Here is a 16,988-nt window from a genome sequence, read left to right as displayed (position 1 = left end):
GCGCTGAAGATGGCTAAACAAAGTGCAGGATTAAGCAGAAATTTATAAAGCGTTCTTTTTGTCAATTCCGTCTTTAGGGGGGAAGCAATACTTATTCAGGTTTTTAAATACAAGAAACAGAAACATAACACTTATGACTCCAGACATTTGAGTGAAGTTTTCACCTGCTTAGATTTCATGGGCTATCCCCCCCAAAATGATATAGTTGGTCTAGGGGCTGGATTTGACAAGGTCAGCAAAGCACCTCCAATTTTCACCTAATTACCCCTCCCAGAAACATGGATGGAATTTAAGAACTCATTGTTTTCCTCGTGACTTTTTTCATGCATGATCTCTGAGTGTAGCATGCCCTCATGCAAACCACATCTCTGTGCAGATGGGAGGCCATGCAATTACCATAACCCCTGGTGGCATACCTGTTAGAGAGGTCCTTTAGTCTATTTCCCAACAGAAACCCCGTTTACAAAAATAGTCACATATAATAAACAACATATGGACTAAAAAAAAGATGAATCCACTAACAGATTTTGTAAAAATGTGACAAATGTGGCAGTCGAAATGCAAAGAGTGGATACAATTACTACACTAAAGTGTTTCATGTTAAACAACCCCCGAATTATAGGTTTGCACCCCTTTGAACTGGTCCCTACAGTCTGAGTAGCCATTTTGTCTCTTGTCTTCAGCAGTGTCAGCTGGTAGTGAGAACAGTAACCTCCTGTCGAGGTCATCTTCCCTTTTCAGAGTCACAGTTTTCCGACAAGGGGTCACTGTCTGATTGTAGGCACTGACCTTAAGTAGATTTGTGTAAAAACAGTCAGTTTGGCATTGACCTCCTAAAGGAGTCCTGTTGACCAGAATACATCACCTTCACAGGCTGTAAACAATTTGTCACCCAGTGATTTTGATTTATTTTTGTTTATTTCCCTTTGGCTTTCTCATCTTTGCCTTCTTGCTCGTGTTTTTCCACGATTGGCTTTGTTACCCGATCGTAGGAGGGTGGACAAGCTGCTGTGGACATGGTCAGATCAGTCTTTTCTGTAATTGAGTTTTCATTTATTCTGTCAATTACCATGTCTTCTTTTATAAGAAGATTAGCCCCACCTTTGATTTTATTTTTGTTATATGTAAATGAAGCTTGCTTTACAGTTCGCTTTAAAAGGTGGCGCCTGTATGCACGCTGAATAATAACAGCAGACACCTCCTCTTGTTTTCGTCTTAAAGTCGTAGTTATTGGCTGATAGGAAACCTTTGATGGGTTGGAAGCCATGAATCGCTCTTCCATCTGTATTCGGAGAGCATCCATCTCTCCACTCTCCCCCAGAACCCGCTTCGTAAAAGCAAATAAGATGTCAAGACAGTGGATCCGGTCCCCACTGACCATAGGCAGATCCATGGCAATGAGCTGGACTTTGTTTGGTTGTGGCAAATTGAGCGGAGGTTCAAGAGCAGCTGCAAACTGAGAGAGTTTTTCAAATTCCATGAACTGGGTGGCATTGGGATCAAACTTCTCCCAAACCTCGTAGAACATCTCAAAGTCATCCTCGCTCAGGGGCTCTGCACTTTCTTCAGTAGCAACACTGAAGTTCTCCAGGATGACAGCGATGTACATGTTCACCACGACCAGAAATGATATGATGATGTAACTGACAAAAAAGAAGATCCCCACAGATGGGTTCCCACAATCTCCCTTAACTGAGCTGCCAGGGTTAACTTTATTAGGGTCACAATCGGGTGGTTTACTGTTGAGAATAGGTGCTAGCAATCCATCCCAGCCAGCAGAGGTGGTAATCTGGAACAGGCAGATCATGCTGTTGCCAAAGGTCTCGAAGTTGAACATGTCATCAATTCCAACCTCCCTCTTAACATAGGCGAAGTTGGACATCCCAAAGATGGCGTAGATGAACATGACCAGGAAGAGCAGGAGGCCGATGTTAAACAACGCAGGAAGGGACATCATCAAAGCAAAGAGCAGCGTGCGGATCCCCTTGGCCCCTTTGATCAGACGCAGGATTCGGCCAATCCTGGCAAGACGGATCACTCGGAACAGGGTAGGGGACACAAAATATTTCTCTATCAGCTCAGCCAGAAACATACCTATGGATAAAAGATCAGAGTATCAACCAGTGAAGAAGTTATCCATTAAAATAATACTTAAATTTCTGTTAAGGCTCCCAGGTAAAGTTCAGAGTACTGAAATTCAGTTATTTAATCTTCAATTTTATATACAGACAATACATACATATATTATAGATAAACCTTAATTTCGGCATTCAGCATTAAATTCAACTCAGTATTTGCTGTGAACTAAATTCTGTCCACCCCCACCCCCCACCCACCCTACCACCAAATTCATACATTACAGCCCTAACCCCCCAAGGTGGTGGTATTTGGAGATAGGGCCTTTGGGAGATAATTAAATTTAGATGAGGCCATGAGGTTGGAGCCCTCATGACAGGATTAGTGCCCTTATGAGAAAAGGCAATAGAGAGCTTGCTCTCTCTTTCTCCCTGCCACCTGAGGACACAGTGAGAAGACGGCCATCTACCAACCTGGAAGAGACCTCTCACCAGAAACCCATCATGTTGGCACCTTGACTTGGACTTGTGGCCTCCAGAACTCTGAGAAAATAAGTTTCTCTTGTTTAAGCCACCCAGTCTGTGGTAATTATTACGGCAGTCCAAGGTGACTATGACAATATTCAATTGAATAAGGATTTTATAGTACCTTTTGTCTTTGAGGGATATCTATAGACTAGTTTTAGCTTATACAAAATACCAAGACTGAATCTAAAAAAACAAATTAAAAATTCTCAAGTCCATCTTAAGAGCAGTAGCCAACAGTATACGTACACGTTTATAAGAATTCAATGATTTTTTTCTGAAAATGCCAAATCATATATACCCTCTATTCAGTCCTTCCCCATCTAAAAGTATCTGCAGTTTTTAATGCTGTTTTCATCTGTCCATGAACTTGATGCTTCCCTAAGCTTCTACTATAATATTCATATATATATATATATATATATATGTAATACATATATATATATGTATATATATGGTCTGGTGCATTTCTAAAAGGGTTTAAGCTGATGCTGTTTCTGGTTTCCTGTGTCTGACACTGGTCTCTCAGCTCTCTTCCTTAAAGCTTCTTTCTCCATTTGCCTTTAAAATAATGAAATAGTGATTGAGCTGAAAAAGATCTCAAGAAATTAAGTACCTTTGAGTTACACTACCTCATTCTGTAAAGAGTAAGTAAGCATGTGTGTGTGTGTGTGTGTGTGTGTGTGTGTGTGTGTGTGTGTGTGTGTGTATGAGTGAGAGAGAGGGAAAGAGAGTGAAAGAGAGGTGAATACAACTAAGTACCCTATCCACAACTAATTATACCACAGATTACTGTGGGAATCAAAGGCTACATACAACATATGAGTTGGATAGAAAATCAACTTCTTCAGAGGGAGGAATGGCATAAAAATCTGCCTAACGGAGGCACCCCCTATTGGATGGTAAAATATTGACCCAATCATATTATTATCTGGTTTAGGAAAGAATGAATACTTCAGGCCCACAGGCAGACTTCTTCACTTCACTGGAGCTAGAGTTGTATCTTGAATGAGATGAGCTATGGGTCACGTGACTTGTTTAACATTCCAGGCTTTGAAGTGTATGACTGATGAAATGATGTTCCATGCCACATCACTTCTTTTGTGCATCATTACTATAAATTTCAAGGTAATCTACAAAATATCCCATACCCTGCATTAAAGAACTTACCATCTGCAATTGCTGACATTTTGTTCTTAGCTTTATTCTCTTTTCACTCTATGCTCTTCCTTATTTGCCACCAGCTTCCACTCCTGTATACATGCTAATGACTCTGTGTCTATGTCTCTGATGCACTGTCTCTCCTGAGTACCAGACTAAATTTCTAGTCCTCTCTTCAACAGAGCCATTTAGATATTGTATAGACTATTCAATCTCAACAAGTCAAAAACATTTCAATCTTAGTTAACAGCAGATTTCTAGTTCAAATCAATGAGACTTTGGTATATTGACAAATAATATACCTAGTCTAAAATGCACAGAATAGGATACAATACTCTATGCATAGCAGGAGCCTCATTTTGTAAGAAAGAGAAACACACCAGTATGACATACATCAAAATTTTCACAGTGGTTTTCTCTGAGTGATCAGATAACCTCTAATTTAAACTTGATTAGTCTAACTTTTACTCTTATTGAGCTGAACTTAAGAGACCTGAAATAATTCTTACCTACAATGGAGAGAATGACAACCACAAAATCAAAAATATTCCAGCCTATGGTAAAATAATAATGGCGGAGGGAGATGAGCTTCAGCACACATTCTCCAGTGAACAGCACAATGAACACCAGGTTGATACGTGACAAAATGCTAGTCACATATTCACTCTGATCGTCAGTTTCCACCATCATTGTGACCATGTTGAGACAGATGAGAATCATGATGCTTATGTCAAAAACTTGTCTGGTTACGAAGTCAAAGACCATTCCTTGAAATTTGTTCTGTAGAGAATCAGAAATGCTTTTAGCAACAGAGGTGTTTTCCTGTACACATTAGCTTCTACATAAGTATTTTCTGCACTAACTGACTGTCTAGTATTATACCTAGGAACCACTGGCCCTGAATTTTGTAAAAGATGGTTTATAGCACATTGTTCTTTAATTTAGTTACCTAAATTGCTATTTACCAAAATGTATTCCACAGAATAACAATCCCTTGTCAAAAGGGGATTTTTGATAAGAAACACTGCATACTATACGCTTCTCTGAGAGGCACAAAATGCATATTGATGTATTAAAATTATGAGAAGTTAAGAAACCTGCTTAATTTTGTTATACCAGAATTTCCCATGATCAGTTGGACCATGAAGCAGTTTCAAAACATAGTATCTAATAACATTCCACTTGCCTTATTCTCAAAGAATTGTTAGAGGGAACTTGTCATTTTCATGACACACCTATAACATTATGCATTTAAAGTCCATGTGTGGCAATACTGATGCTCTTCCACCAACCAGTCTTTGCTGACATTGTCACACACAGAATGCTGAGTCTACACAGGGATAATCAGGCCAGAATGACATTCCTTATGCTTTGATGTCACAAATTCATGTCCCTTGTCACTGATCTATGGTTCTGCTCCCTGGTTCTGCCACTGTCATTCACTACAGGCCATTGTCTGGCCCATTTCCCTAGGCCACTGAGGAACTTTGAGGACATCGTCTATCTTACATTTTTCCTACACATAGTTGACTCATTTTTACTTCCAGTGTTAAGGCTTAACAGAGGACAGTATATGTTTTTCATCATTCTCAAGAAGGCAAGTGTTGGCTAGCACAATATGAATATTCACTAGCATTTTATTCCCTAAAGCACCCCAGGAGTTGTTTTAACCTCACAGGTCATCATCATAAAAATCAGTACAATGTGGGATAAGGCTCCTCCATTTCATGGCAGTTGTCTCATTGGTTCATCATGGAAACATGACATTGGGTTATTTATCATCATGAATTGTACTTATTGACTCTGACCTCTGTAGACATTAGTAATTTCTAACTTTATAGCCTTATATATGAATGTTAGATACTAGAAGTCTTTCCTTCTCCAAAACAACTGGTACCTCTAATGAAAAATAAAATGGAAGTAAGGTGTTATTTCACTCAACAATTCATCAACTTGTTAATCTATCAGAAAACTGCATGTTTTTTAACCCCATCCAAGATTACTCTTCTAACATTCTTGAGTTATATGATCAAATTCCTTGTGCATATCACACTGCCTATGTGTCCTTTGCCATTTTTTTTTTCCTTTTCCATTTTGTTTGGATTCTAGTTGTGTAATTCTAAATGGCTTGAAGATAAGGGTGCATTTTCTGTTTCTTCTTTTTCCTTTTGGTCTCTCCCTTTAAAAAATAATTTTTACCATTACCATAAAAGGTATGAATTAATATGCTCTAAAAGTGGGAGAAATCTTTGCTGCTCGAAACGTTAGCTGCTATCTCTTCTGTGAGAAAACCCATGCTAGTTTTGTTTTTATATTTTTTCCCCCATATCATTTGATATTTCTTACCCCTGGTCGAGGTATAGGCTTTTGAGGCTTTTTTGATCCTAATTTTTTCATTGCATTATAGTATTTCTTCTGTTCTTCTGTCATAAAGATGTCTTGACCTCCAAAGTATAGAAAAGAAAAATCAAAACTGGTTAAAACTGTGTCCCTTTGTACATAGTTTTTTAACATTAAACTTAAAATAGGAAAGGGACAGTTAAAAAAGGAAATGCAAAATTCAACCAATTAGCATAATTATGCCTGGGATTTTAAATTTGAAAAATTAAAACTAATTTTTAGATACTATAATCTTATTTATTGCCCACAATCATCCAAAATTGACTTTATTGTTTTCACTATTATTTTATGGAGGAAAAATTCCCAGAATCTGAGAGGTTAAGTATTTTACCCAAGACCGTAAACTCAGGAAGTAGTACAATTTGATTCACTGAGACACTAAATACATGGTTCCTTTCACTACACACACTGCCTTTCAGAAGGTAAAGACAATGACTTTCTTATTCATATGTAGCAAAGAGTTAGAGTAGGTATATTGCATGATGGTTTAGAGTTACTCACAAAAAGCCACTTTCACTCTGCCAAGAACTGGAGCAAAAGGATGGAAAGGAAACTGGCCAAGTCGGTAGATGACTTAGGGGAAAAGTCAGAGGTCATACGTATGGCAGGTATGTGATATGATAGGCCAGTAGGTACAGAGGATTAGACCTCAGGCTAATAAGTGAAACGAAATAGCTTGGTAATGACAACGGAGTAATATCAGTAATAATAAAGGGGGCTAAGGGACAGAAATGATCCATAAGTGAAAGAGTCTCATCCAATGAAAGCACTCATATAATAAGAAAACAGACTGAGCAAGTGAGATGAAGGATCAGTACAAAAAGGAAGAAAAATAAATGGCAAAAATAAAGGCCTCAAAAACATATTCAAACCTACTAGTCATAAAAGACATGAAAATTAAATACAATTTTCATTTTTCAAATATCAAGTACCAAAAAACAGAGAGAATGTTTGATGCCAGTGAAACAGCAGTGACCTGAGCACATCTATACGCTTTTTCTTTTTTTTTAACATCTACATTGGAGTATAATTGCTTTACAATGGTATGTTAATTTCTGCTTTATAACAAAGTGAATCAGTTATACATATACATATGTTCCCATATCTCTTCCCTCTTGCGTCTCCCTCCCTCCCACCCTCCCTATCCCACCCCTCTAGGTGGTCACAAAGCACCGAGCTGATCTCCCTGTGCTATGCGGCTGCTTCCCACTAGCTATCTATTTTACGTTGGGTAGTGTACATATGTCCATGCCACTCTCTCACTTTGTCACAGATTACCCTTCCCCCTCCCCATATCCTCAAGTCCATTCTCTAGTAGGTGTGTGTCTTTATTCCCGTCTTACCCCTAGGTTCTTCATGACCCTGTTTTTTTTCTTAGATTCCATATATATGTGTTAGCATACTGTATTTGCTTTTCTCTTTCTGACTTACTTCACTCTGTACAACAGACTCTAGGTCCATCCACCTCACTACAAATAACTCAATTTCGTTTCTTTTTATGGCTGAGTAATATTCCATTGTATATATGTGCCACATCTTCTTTATCCATTCATCTGATGATGGACACTTAGGTTGATTCCATGTCCTGGCTATTGTAAATAATGCTGCAGTGAACATTGTGGTACATGACTCTTCTGGAATTATGGTTTTCTCGGGGTATATGCCCGGTAGTGGGATTGCTGGGTCGTATGGTAGTTCTATTTTTAGTTTTTTAAGGAACCTCCATACTGTTCTCCACAGTGGCTGTATCAATTTACATTCCCACCAACAGTGCAAGAGGGTTCCCTTTTCTCCACACCCTCTCCAGCATTTATTGTTTCTAGATTTTTTGATGATGGCCATTCTGACCAGTGTGAGATGATATCTCATTGTAGTTTTGATTTGCATTTCTCTAATGATTAATGATGTTGAGCATTCTTTCATGTTCTCGTTGGCAATCTGTATATCTTCTTTGGAGAAATGTCTATTTAGGTCTTCTGCCCATTTTTGGATTGGGTTGTTTGTTTTTTTGATATTGAGCTGCATGAGCTGTTTGTAAATTTTGGAGATTAATCCTTTGTCAGTTGCTACATTTGCAAATATTTTCTCTCATTCTGAGGGTTGTCTTCTGGTCTTGTTTATGGTTTCCTTTGCTGTGCAAAAGCTTTTAAGTTTCATTAGGTCTCATTTGTTTATTTTTATTTCCATTTCTCTAGGAGGTGGGTCAAAAAGGATCTTGCTGTGATTTCTGTCGTAGTGTTCTGCCTATGTTTTCCTCTAAGAGTTTGATAGTGTCTGGCCTTACATTTAGGTCTCTAATCCATTTTGAGTTTATTTTTGTGTATGGTGTTAGGGAGGATTCTAATTTCATACTTTTACATGTACCTGTCCAGTTTTCCCAGCACCACTTATTGGGAGTATGAGTGGGCATGTTACCTGGGAAAAGCAAAACACTTTACTCTTGGAATTTATCTTAAAGAAATCATTAAAGGCTCAAATTTTTTCGGCACAAAGACTTTTGACCAGGCACTATTTAAATTATTAAAGATTAGAGACAACCTAAATCATCAATCTATTGGAAAATGGTTAAGAAAATTATGATAATATGTATATGAAGACTTAACAAAACGGGAAAATACTTAGGTTAACTCAAAAAAATTTATAATTATAGACCAAATAATTTCAATAACAAGGATATGTGTAGAAAAAGTTTGAACAGAAAAACATAAAATGTGAATAGTGGTTACTCCTGAGTAATGATATTTCTTCACTTTCTGTGTTTTTGATAATATGCATATATAACTGGGATGATAAAATGGGCTTCATAAGTGATAATAATTAATAAAGAACTGTTCAATTCAAGGCTGGAACTGATAGTTTGTAATTAACATCAGGGAGAATGAAGTGGGAATACATAAAACGAGCCAAAAAAGAATTAAAAAATGTGAAAAGAAACACTAGAAGAAGCTTACCTCTCATGCCTAATTTACTGCAAAGATTTTAAACGTTTTTGCTGGAAAATATATTTCAAGGAGGTAAGTTGTAAAGATAAAACAACAGGTTGACTCTGGGAAACAGGTGTATGCCTGGGTTCTCTTCTAGTTCTTTTTTTTAATTATTCTTTTTCAACAGAGAAAATGTGGTACCTGAGTATTTTTTCTTTAAAGAGGAGAGAGATTTTGTGAACCTATGCACAGGAGAATGGAATACACTCCTTCTTGGCTTTTTATACCATGAAAGACATGGGCAGTGAATGGCAGAGGGGGAGGATGCAAAAATAGATTTTAATATATAATCCCATTTGGTTTCTGAGTTAAAGTACTCATTTGGTGTTGAAAACCCTTCAAATAATTTATTACCTCAGTGGGAGAGAAAATATTAGAAATACTTATCTTCTTCTTTTGCTGGTTGAAATTATCTATGATGACACCAATAAACAGGTTCAAGGTGAAGAATGACCCAAAGATGATGAAAATAACAAAGTAAAGATACATGTATAGACTTTCCTCATACTTAGGCTGGAGTTCCACCTACAAAAGGAGAATATTTTGTAAGATATTACAATACATTTGATGCTGGTAGTCACTGGTGTTTTTCATGAGAATAGAAAAGAAAATTTCTAGTAACACTTAAGCAGTACTTTTCTTTATTTCCTCTAAATCAGCTACCTCTAAAAATAAATCTCTGAAATTAGCCTTTAGGATAATTTTTTTATGTGAAAAACAGAGTGTTCTCATGTGAAAAATACAGTATGATGATTTTGAAATGTATTTTTTTTCTAACTATAAATACAACTAATATCTTGCCATTTGGACAGTAGTGTACTAAATTTGGGAATTTTTAAGGTATTGCATTTTAATAATTTAAAAATTAATAGCGAAAAAAATTTTACATCAGTAAATATGCATAGACTATTTCAATGATTATTTTAGAAATAATCATCCCTGATGCATGAATTTATTTAGCAAATAAGAATTGAGTTACTTATTTCGATGTTTGGCATCCTGCCTATAACATTATAACATTCATTGAATTTTTCAGATTGAGCAGACATAATTGGACATGCTATCTGCTAAATCCTCAACTGATAATTTAATCTCTAGATTGTACTCATAATAAATAAGCATTTGAGCTTTTACTTAGCACTTAGTAAAGAGGTAAAGGAGTCACTATAGATAGTGCCCTAATAGATTCATGTCCTCCTAAAGATAACAGAGTTAAAAACCAACCAAACGCACAAAACAAACACAATAAGTAACAAAGTGAAATAACTCATCTCTGGAGGATATCAAGAAAGTACTCAACATAAAACTAAAGCCACTTATGGGAAATGCACATCAAGAAAGATAAAAGTGTGCTTATCAGATCAGTTTAAAGATTCCAGGGGTAAAGTTCATTCTTCATGATTATAGAAGATGGGACTTCAGAATGGAAAGATAAAGAGAAAATACTAAATTTTACAAATTTTGAAGAGCAGAGTTGGAATGAGCATGGATTTCAGTTCTCGTCTTGAAGCCTGAAAAAGACTATTGTAGGATAAATCAAAAAAGTAGGTCTTAGGTGATAGAAACTTAAAGGAAACTGTTGATCACAGAAATGATAACAGTCTCTGTAAAGGCTCCAGTAAATTTATGGATGCTATAATCATATAAAAGAATGGATTTTAAAGTGACTATTACAGAAATCTAATTCTGCCTAGACAACATCCCTAACTTGTCTAATGTGGAGGGTAAACTACTGATGGTAACCATGTATTTCTTCACATTTGCTCCAGCATGCCAATATTATTATTGATTATATAATTGGTAGATAAAAAGGAAACAAAATAGAAAAATAGTTAATAGATGGATATTTGTTAGTTATTAAATATACTCATGTGTTACATTAGTTTGACTTCCATTTTGATATATCTTACTAAGATCTTTCTGATAAATACTTGAGTATTAACTTGAGTCATACTTTTCCCTTTTTAAAAATTCATTGTAGAATCATTCCATTTAGCTGATATGCTCTGTTAATTTTAGTGCCTAATCAATATTGTGAAAAGACTTAGGATGTAAAGAATACTTACATTTCTGGAATCAACTGCTGCATACATTATATCCATCCATCCCTTAAATGTGGCCTATTAAAAAGGACATGCATGTTTTACTTTGGAGTAAAAATAATTCAGACCTGATGTTTAATAAATATTCTTCCTGATATATTTCTTTAAAAGGAACATTTTTAAAAGACATCTCAAAACAAATTTTACATGGATTTTGGACCAACAATATCTCAGTAAGTCTCTTCATTTCTAGACCATATAATAAACAGAATGGTCATTTGATATATCTTCCTGCTTGATAACCAACTCACAAATACTTCTCAGTTCTTTTTTATTATTATTTTTTAACATCTTTATTGGAGTATAATTGCTTTACAATGGTGTGTTAGTTTCTGCTTTATAACAAAGTGAATAAGTTATACATATACATATGTTCCCATATCTCTTCCCTCTTGCATCTCCCTCCCTTCCAGTCATGCAATATAAAGTGCTATCAAGATTTGGCGGAATACTTTTAGAAAGCTTTACAAATGCCAACACATTTGGCAATGTTTGTAGCAGCAAAACAACTATAACTTAGACCTGACGATCATCCACTAAAATCTATCTACAGGGTGACAAAGCGACTGAAAGTTTATGATTTCTCTTGATTGTAACACTCTAAGGATCATACAGGTATACAAAAAGTCAGTTGCAACTAGCATTTTAAGAATTTTAAAGCATAACATCTAGAAATAATCCTAAATTCCACTTTCTTCTCTGTAATTTTTTAAAATAATACTCCTGTTTTTTTCTGTTCGTTTGTTTTGTTTTGTTTTTTTGGGGTTTTTTTGGCCATGCCACATGGCATGTGGGATATTAGCTCCCCAACCAGGGATTAAACCCTCGCCACCTGTGTTGGAAGCGCGGAGTCTTAACCACTGGACCGCCAGGGAGTCCCTCTTTGTAATTTTTGATGAGAGTGAGTTAATTTGGGTAAGAAAAGTGAAAAATAGTACACTTGGTATTCCAAGTGTAATAGCTTACAGTAATTTGTTACTTGCCCTAGGACATGAATTTTGAGCCCTACGGGCCTGAGAGGATTATTCCTTAGTGAGTAAATCTAGCAAAAAGCTTTCAGCATCTGTATCTCAACACATCTTTGTTTTTATAACACTAACACTTGTGAAGTGGTAGATGTCATGGGAAGAAAGCCAAGTAAGGGTGGTTGTGATGGCAGTGAAGAGAAAGTAAAGTTTCTTAGCTAGAAAATAGAACTTATTTGTCTATCAAAGAGGGAAATGTTGAATGTGTCAATGGCTGAGGTCAATGATAGAACAAGTTCATCACACACTAGGTACAGGAACAGAAAAAAGTGATTCAAGGAACCATTTCAATGAATTGCTAATCAACAGAGAGATGATTCTGTATAAAGCCAAGAATAAATCAGTACTTCAGTAGCAGAATTTATTTAATGGCTTCATACAGTATCTTTACCCCTTGTTTAGCATTTTAAGGGACTGCTTGAAATTTTCAATTTTTCTTTCTCAATTTTATGGAGGAAGTGATATAAATTAGTGATATTTACAAGTGTGGTTATTAGTTAAGCGTTAGGATAAGGGCCCAAGGAAATATCATCATGAGTCTACGCTAATATTTAAAGAAATCATATTTGCCAGATTATAAAAATCTCTATTTTAATTGCATAAGCGTTCAGAGTAAGTCAGAAACATCTACAAGAGAAATAAGAATTTCTAACAAGAAGGTGGAAAGAACTTGTAAAATAATCACAGTACTGACACCTCTGAAAGAGATGCACGAGGATTTTGACCAGTCCAGGTTTGTTTGCTTAATCTCCTGGCTGAACAACTGAAAACACAACCCTGGTGAAACAAAATAGATTTCTTCCCTAAAGACTCTGCAGAACCACAGGAAAGAACTTACGCAGTTTTTTTTTTTTTTTAAGATGAGTTTTCAGTGGCCAAAATAGAACAGTATTTTTACAATGTTTTTCAAACGACCTAGACTGTTTTTACCCACTGCTCTCTTGTGATGCAGCTGCAGTCAGAAGCAGCATCAAATGAAAATGTTTAAGAGGCCACCATCTTTTACATTTTTATAAATTGTGAACTATGTTTCAGTCTTAAAGACCCAGTAATATTTAGAGAAATATTTAGAGAAAAAAAAAAGACTTAAGTAATTGTACTGAAGGACATTTAGGGTGAGACAACAGCTGCTTGTGTCTGATTTCTGTGTCTGAGTGTTACTTGGTATTATTTCATTTTGCTATGAGGATCTAAACCTAAAACCTAAATATCATTCCCCAATCTTCAATCCAAATGATACAATTCAGTAGCAGTTAATTTAATTCCCACCAATTTGTTACAATCCAATCAGGTGTGTTAAGGGTGTATGTTTGCGGGGAGGGGGTGATCCATCAGTGAAACAAGCTTTCCAATTGCAATAGGAAAAATAATAGCAAATTTATTGATTTATTAATCAACTTGTTCACATGGGAAGAGAGAGTAATATGAGAAGAAAAAAAGACCTTTGGAAAGAACTAAAATACCTGGCCACTATCAACTAAAATACCTGGCCACTATCAACTATGTCTGCACTGTTTAAATATACTGACATTTCCACCCATCTGGGCTCATGAACTTGTACTAATAAACCAAAATTAGAAAAAAGGAAATATGTTATAAAATTTCTTCTTAGTAACTAAATAATAGCTGTATATCATTACTTTGTTACTATTCCAAACAATAAACACATTTCAGAGAAAAGAGTGTTCACTTACAACTTGAAGCAAAGAGAGATACCCAAATCCTACATTATCAAAGTTTACTTTCACATTTTTCCATCGGGCAGTCTCATTTCTTTCTATTAGTATTAGGCAATCAGAATGATTATTCACTTCGCTGATGTCAAACATGTCACCAGTTGTGGTGTTAACACAGTGGTAGAATTTGCCAGCAAACAAATTTACGCCCATGATGCTGAAAATTAGCCAGAATATAAGACAAACCAGAAGCACATTCATGATGGATGGAATTGCTCCTAAAAGGGCATTCACAACCACCTAATACACAAATGGAAAAAAAGAAAAGTCAGAATTCTTGTTGGTTAAAAGAAAAGACATTCCCCTAGTAATCTTTAGTCATTCTTTTTTTTTTTTTACTATCAAGATTATCCTAAGATATTTAAAAGCAAAGTAAAAATGTCTTAAAATGAAATACATTCTTTCATAAGCAATACATTTAGGGAAATGAATTTAGATAATATATCAAAGATAAAAAAGATTTTAAAAAGAGAGGAGAAGTACTGAAAAGTTAAAGGGAAAACAAAATCAGAGGAATTTGCTGTCAGATGAAGTCAGAAAAGTTTTTATTAGAAAAAGTAAGAATTCCTAACAGAGAAAATTAACTCATTAAAAAAGGCAGCATATTAAAGAATGAAACTAAAATGTTGGGACAAGAGTTGATTTGATTGATATATTTTACTAAACTAAAAATTCAGATGTATAAATATAAAAAATTATTAAATACCTAATATAATTTTGTCCTTAATTATTCATGCATTGCTATGACTAATAATAATTTTTGCGTAAGAAGCAAGACAATTTAGCATTATGTATTTCATTAGATCATCACATCGTTTATTTCAAGCTCCAGTCATATCAGTTGTTTCATTTACTGAGTTTAATTTGATAAACTTATTTTAAATGAAACATAGTAGAAATCAGTTTCTTAGGAAAATAAGAAAAGGAGGGATGCCATTTTTGGGATGATAGCTCCTAAATCTGATGTGATTATATCAAGTTCTGTGCTAAATAATTAGCTACTTTTTTTTTTTAATGGAAGCATTTTTGCCCCTCTTATCTTTATTCCTGGACCACAAATTAAAACTCTGAGTTTTTATATTTAGCAACACTGTAGGGAGGACTGTTCTTGCTTCCTTCTCTACAGTTCCCATTGGAGATGCACATGAGTAGCTAAGAGAGAGATAAACACAGGCCCTAAAATGCTCCTAAGTGGCAGATGATGCCTCAGACTTGAACATTCATAGCTAAGTTGAATTCTACCTGTGTACCTCTATGATTCTTGTCGATCTGAAAGTGGGCCAAAGGCAATAATAAAACCATTAATGACAAAGAGGGGAATGAGAATGAAAAAGCGAAGTCAGTTGAATTATCTAGGCAGATCCAGATGATGTGAGCTATGCAGCCTACCAAGTTGACACATGGTACCTCACCTTTATCTCATGTGGCCGTCTGCATTAATACAACTGAATGAATAAGTCTTTATTTTATACTTCACTTTGTGTGGATACACTTAGATTTCTTTGGATTCAAGATATGAAAGCTGAAATCAAGTTATTATTTATTTCCCTCCTTTTCCAAACATTTTGCCTACCAGCCAGATTAAAAAGCTTTTTCTACTGTGTATACACAAAGCACATGTTAAAATGCATATTTTGTTTGTTTGTTTTTACCTACAACACCCAATTTAGCCCATGAGCAGAACACTGGCTACCTACACCTATTTCTTGAATTCTTTTAACATCAATCTGTAGGTCTCACACTTTTTTCTTCCAAACCTTTCTCACCTCTATCACTTCTCCATTTTCATGATCGCCACCCTAGTTCTGACATCTGTTAGTACATACTTGTACCATTTTCAGAGGCTTCCAATTTCCTCCTTCCTTTAATTCATATAAGATGACTTAATCTCCAACTCTCATTTAAAATTATTTAATGGCTTCCCACTGATTATCAAACATTTTCCTTACCTTGATGTTCAAATCACTTCTCAATCTGCATTTCTAGTTTTAACTTCCCTAGCCACCTAGCCTTCACGCCAATCCAACTAATGTAATTACCATGTGCTAATAACATTACCAGAGAATTGAGATGCCCTTTCCTTTGAAATTCCGTGTCCACTACCTCCCCTTCTGAAACACTCTCCTCACAAGCTGTAGTTCAAGCAGCACTTCTGTCATGGAGCCTCACTTCACCTCTCAGTTTAGCCTCCAAAAGAGAGATGAGTGTTTCCTCTTTTGAATTCAAAACTCAGAATTCCAGCACTGGACAGGACTATAGAGATACTTTACTACTGCATTCTCATTTGGCAAATGAGAAGAATGAGCTAAGCTAGGTTAAGTTCAGAATGTAGACTAGAAATGGCATCTAGTGCTTCTTCTACTCGACCTCACTAATTTTCCTTAGAGTCACTCGTACTTATCCGGTACCCAGATTGCTCTGTGTTAGAGTTAATGAATGGCATTCCCATAATCTTGACAGATGGTAGCCTTTTTTTTTTTTAATTTAAGATGAAAAAATATATTTGTGAATTCTCCAAGGCTTTGAGTGCCTTGAATATAGGAATATAGGAGGTGCTTTGAATACAGGACTACAAAAATGGTGATTGAATGAATGAATGAAGTAAAGGTTAGCTTAGCATTTATTGATCAAAATATAATTTTTAAATGCTATTTCTGGATATGGGATGAGGATAAAGAGCTGAACACAAAATAATTTGGGGTTAGCTAATAAGTCTGAGGGGTTTCTTTTGAAACTGGGGATTGGATTTGCACTAAAATTAACTCTATGTAATTCATCATATAAGCAGCAGTGCCTTTCAAGGAACATTTACAATGGTTGGCATACATTTGGCCCAGAGAAAACGTTTATTTTTATGAAGATAAAAGGATTTACTATACAAAGGTCCATTCATATTTAAAATCTCATTAAATTAGGCAATGAAGGATGAGAGAAAGGATTGTCTTTTCCCAAGAGCCCCAAGTTCTTCCTTGGTTCAGCA

The 16,988-nt window shown here is 35.6% G+C and overlaps 1 protein-coding gene across 6 annotated transcripts in view; it reads right to left on the bottom strand.

Annotated features, from left to right (window-relative positions):
* Positions 1–916: 916 nt before the first annotated feature.
* Positions 917–16,988, bottom strand: part of LOC132521792 (sodium channel protein type 1 subunit alpha) — a 94,144-nt gene continuing 78,072 nt past the window's right edge. For all 6 annotated transcript variants that reach the window (XM_060151461.1, XM_060151462.1, XM_060151464.1 and 3 more), the window contains exons 21-26: positions 13,967–14,248; positions 11,212–11,265; positions 9,533–9,670; positions 6,108–6,212; positions 4,271–4,541; positions 917–2,094 (exon numbers count right to left, since the gene is read on the bottom strand). In XM_060151461.1, coding sequence (XP_060007444.1) covers positions 917–2,094; positions 4,271–4,541; positions 6,108–6,212; positions 9,533–9,670; positions 11,212–11,265; positions 13,967–14,248 — 2,028 coding nt within the window. The remainder of the gene's footprint in view (positions 2,095–4,270; positions 4,542–6,107; positions 6,213–9,532; positions 9,671–11,211; positions 11,266–13,966; positions 14,249–16,988) is intronic.

This window comes from Lagenorhynchus albirostris, chromosome 6, assembly GCF_949774975.1.
Source record: "Lagenorhynchus albirostris chromosome 6, mLagAlb1.1, whole genome shotgun sequence".
Lineage (NCBI taxonomy): Eukaryota > Metazoa > Chordata > Mammalia > Artiodactyla > Delphinidae > Lagenorhynchus > Lagenorhynchus albirostris.
This window is presented reverse-complemented; position numbering and strand designations above follow the sequence as displayed.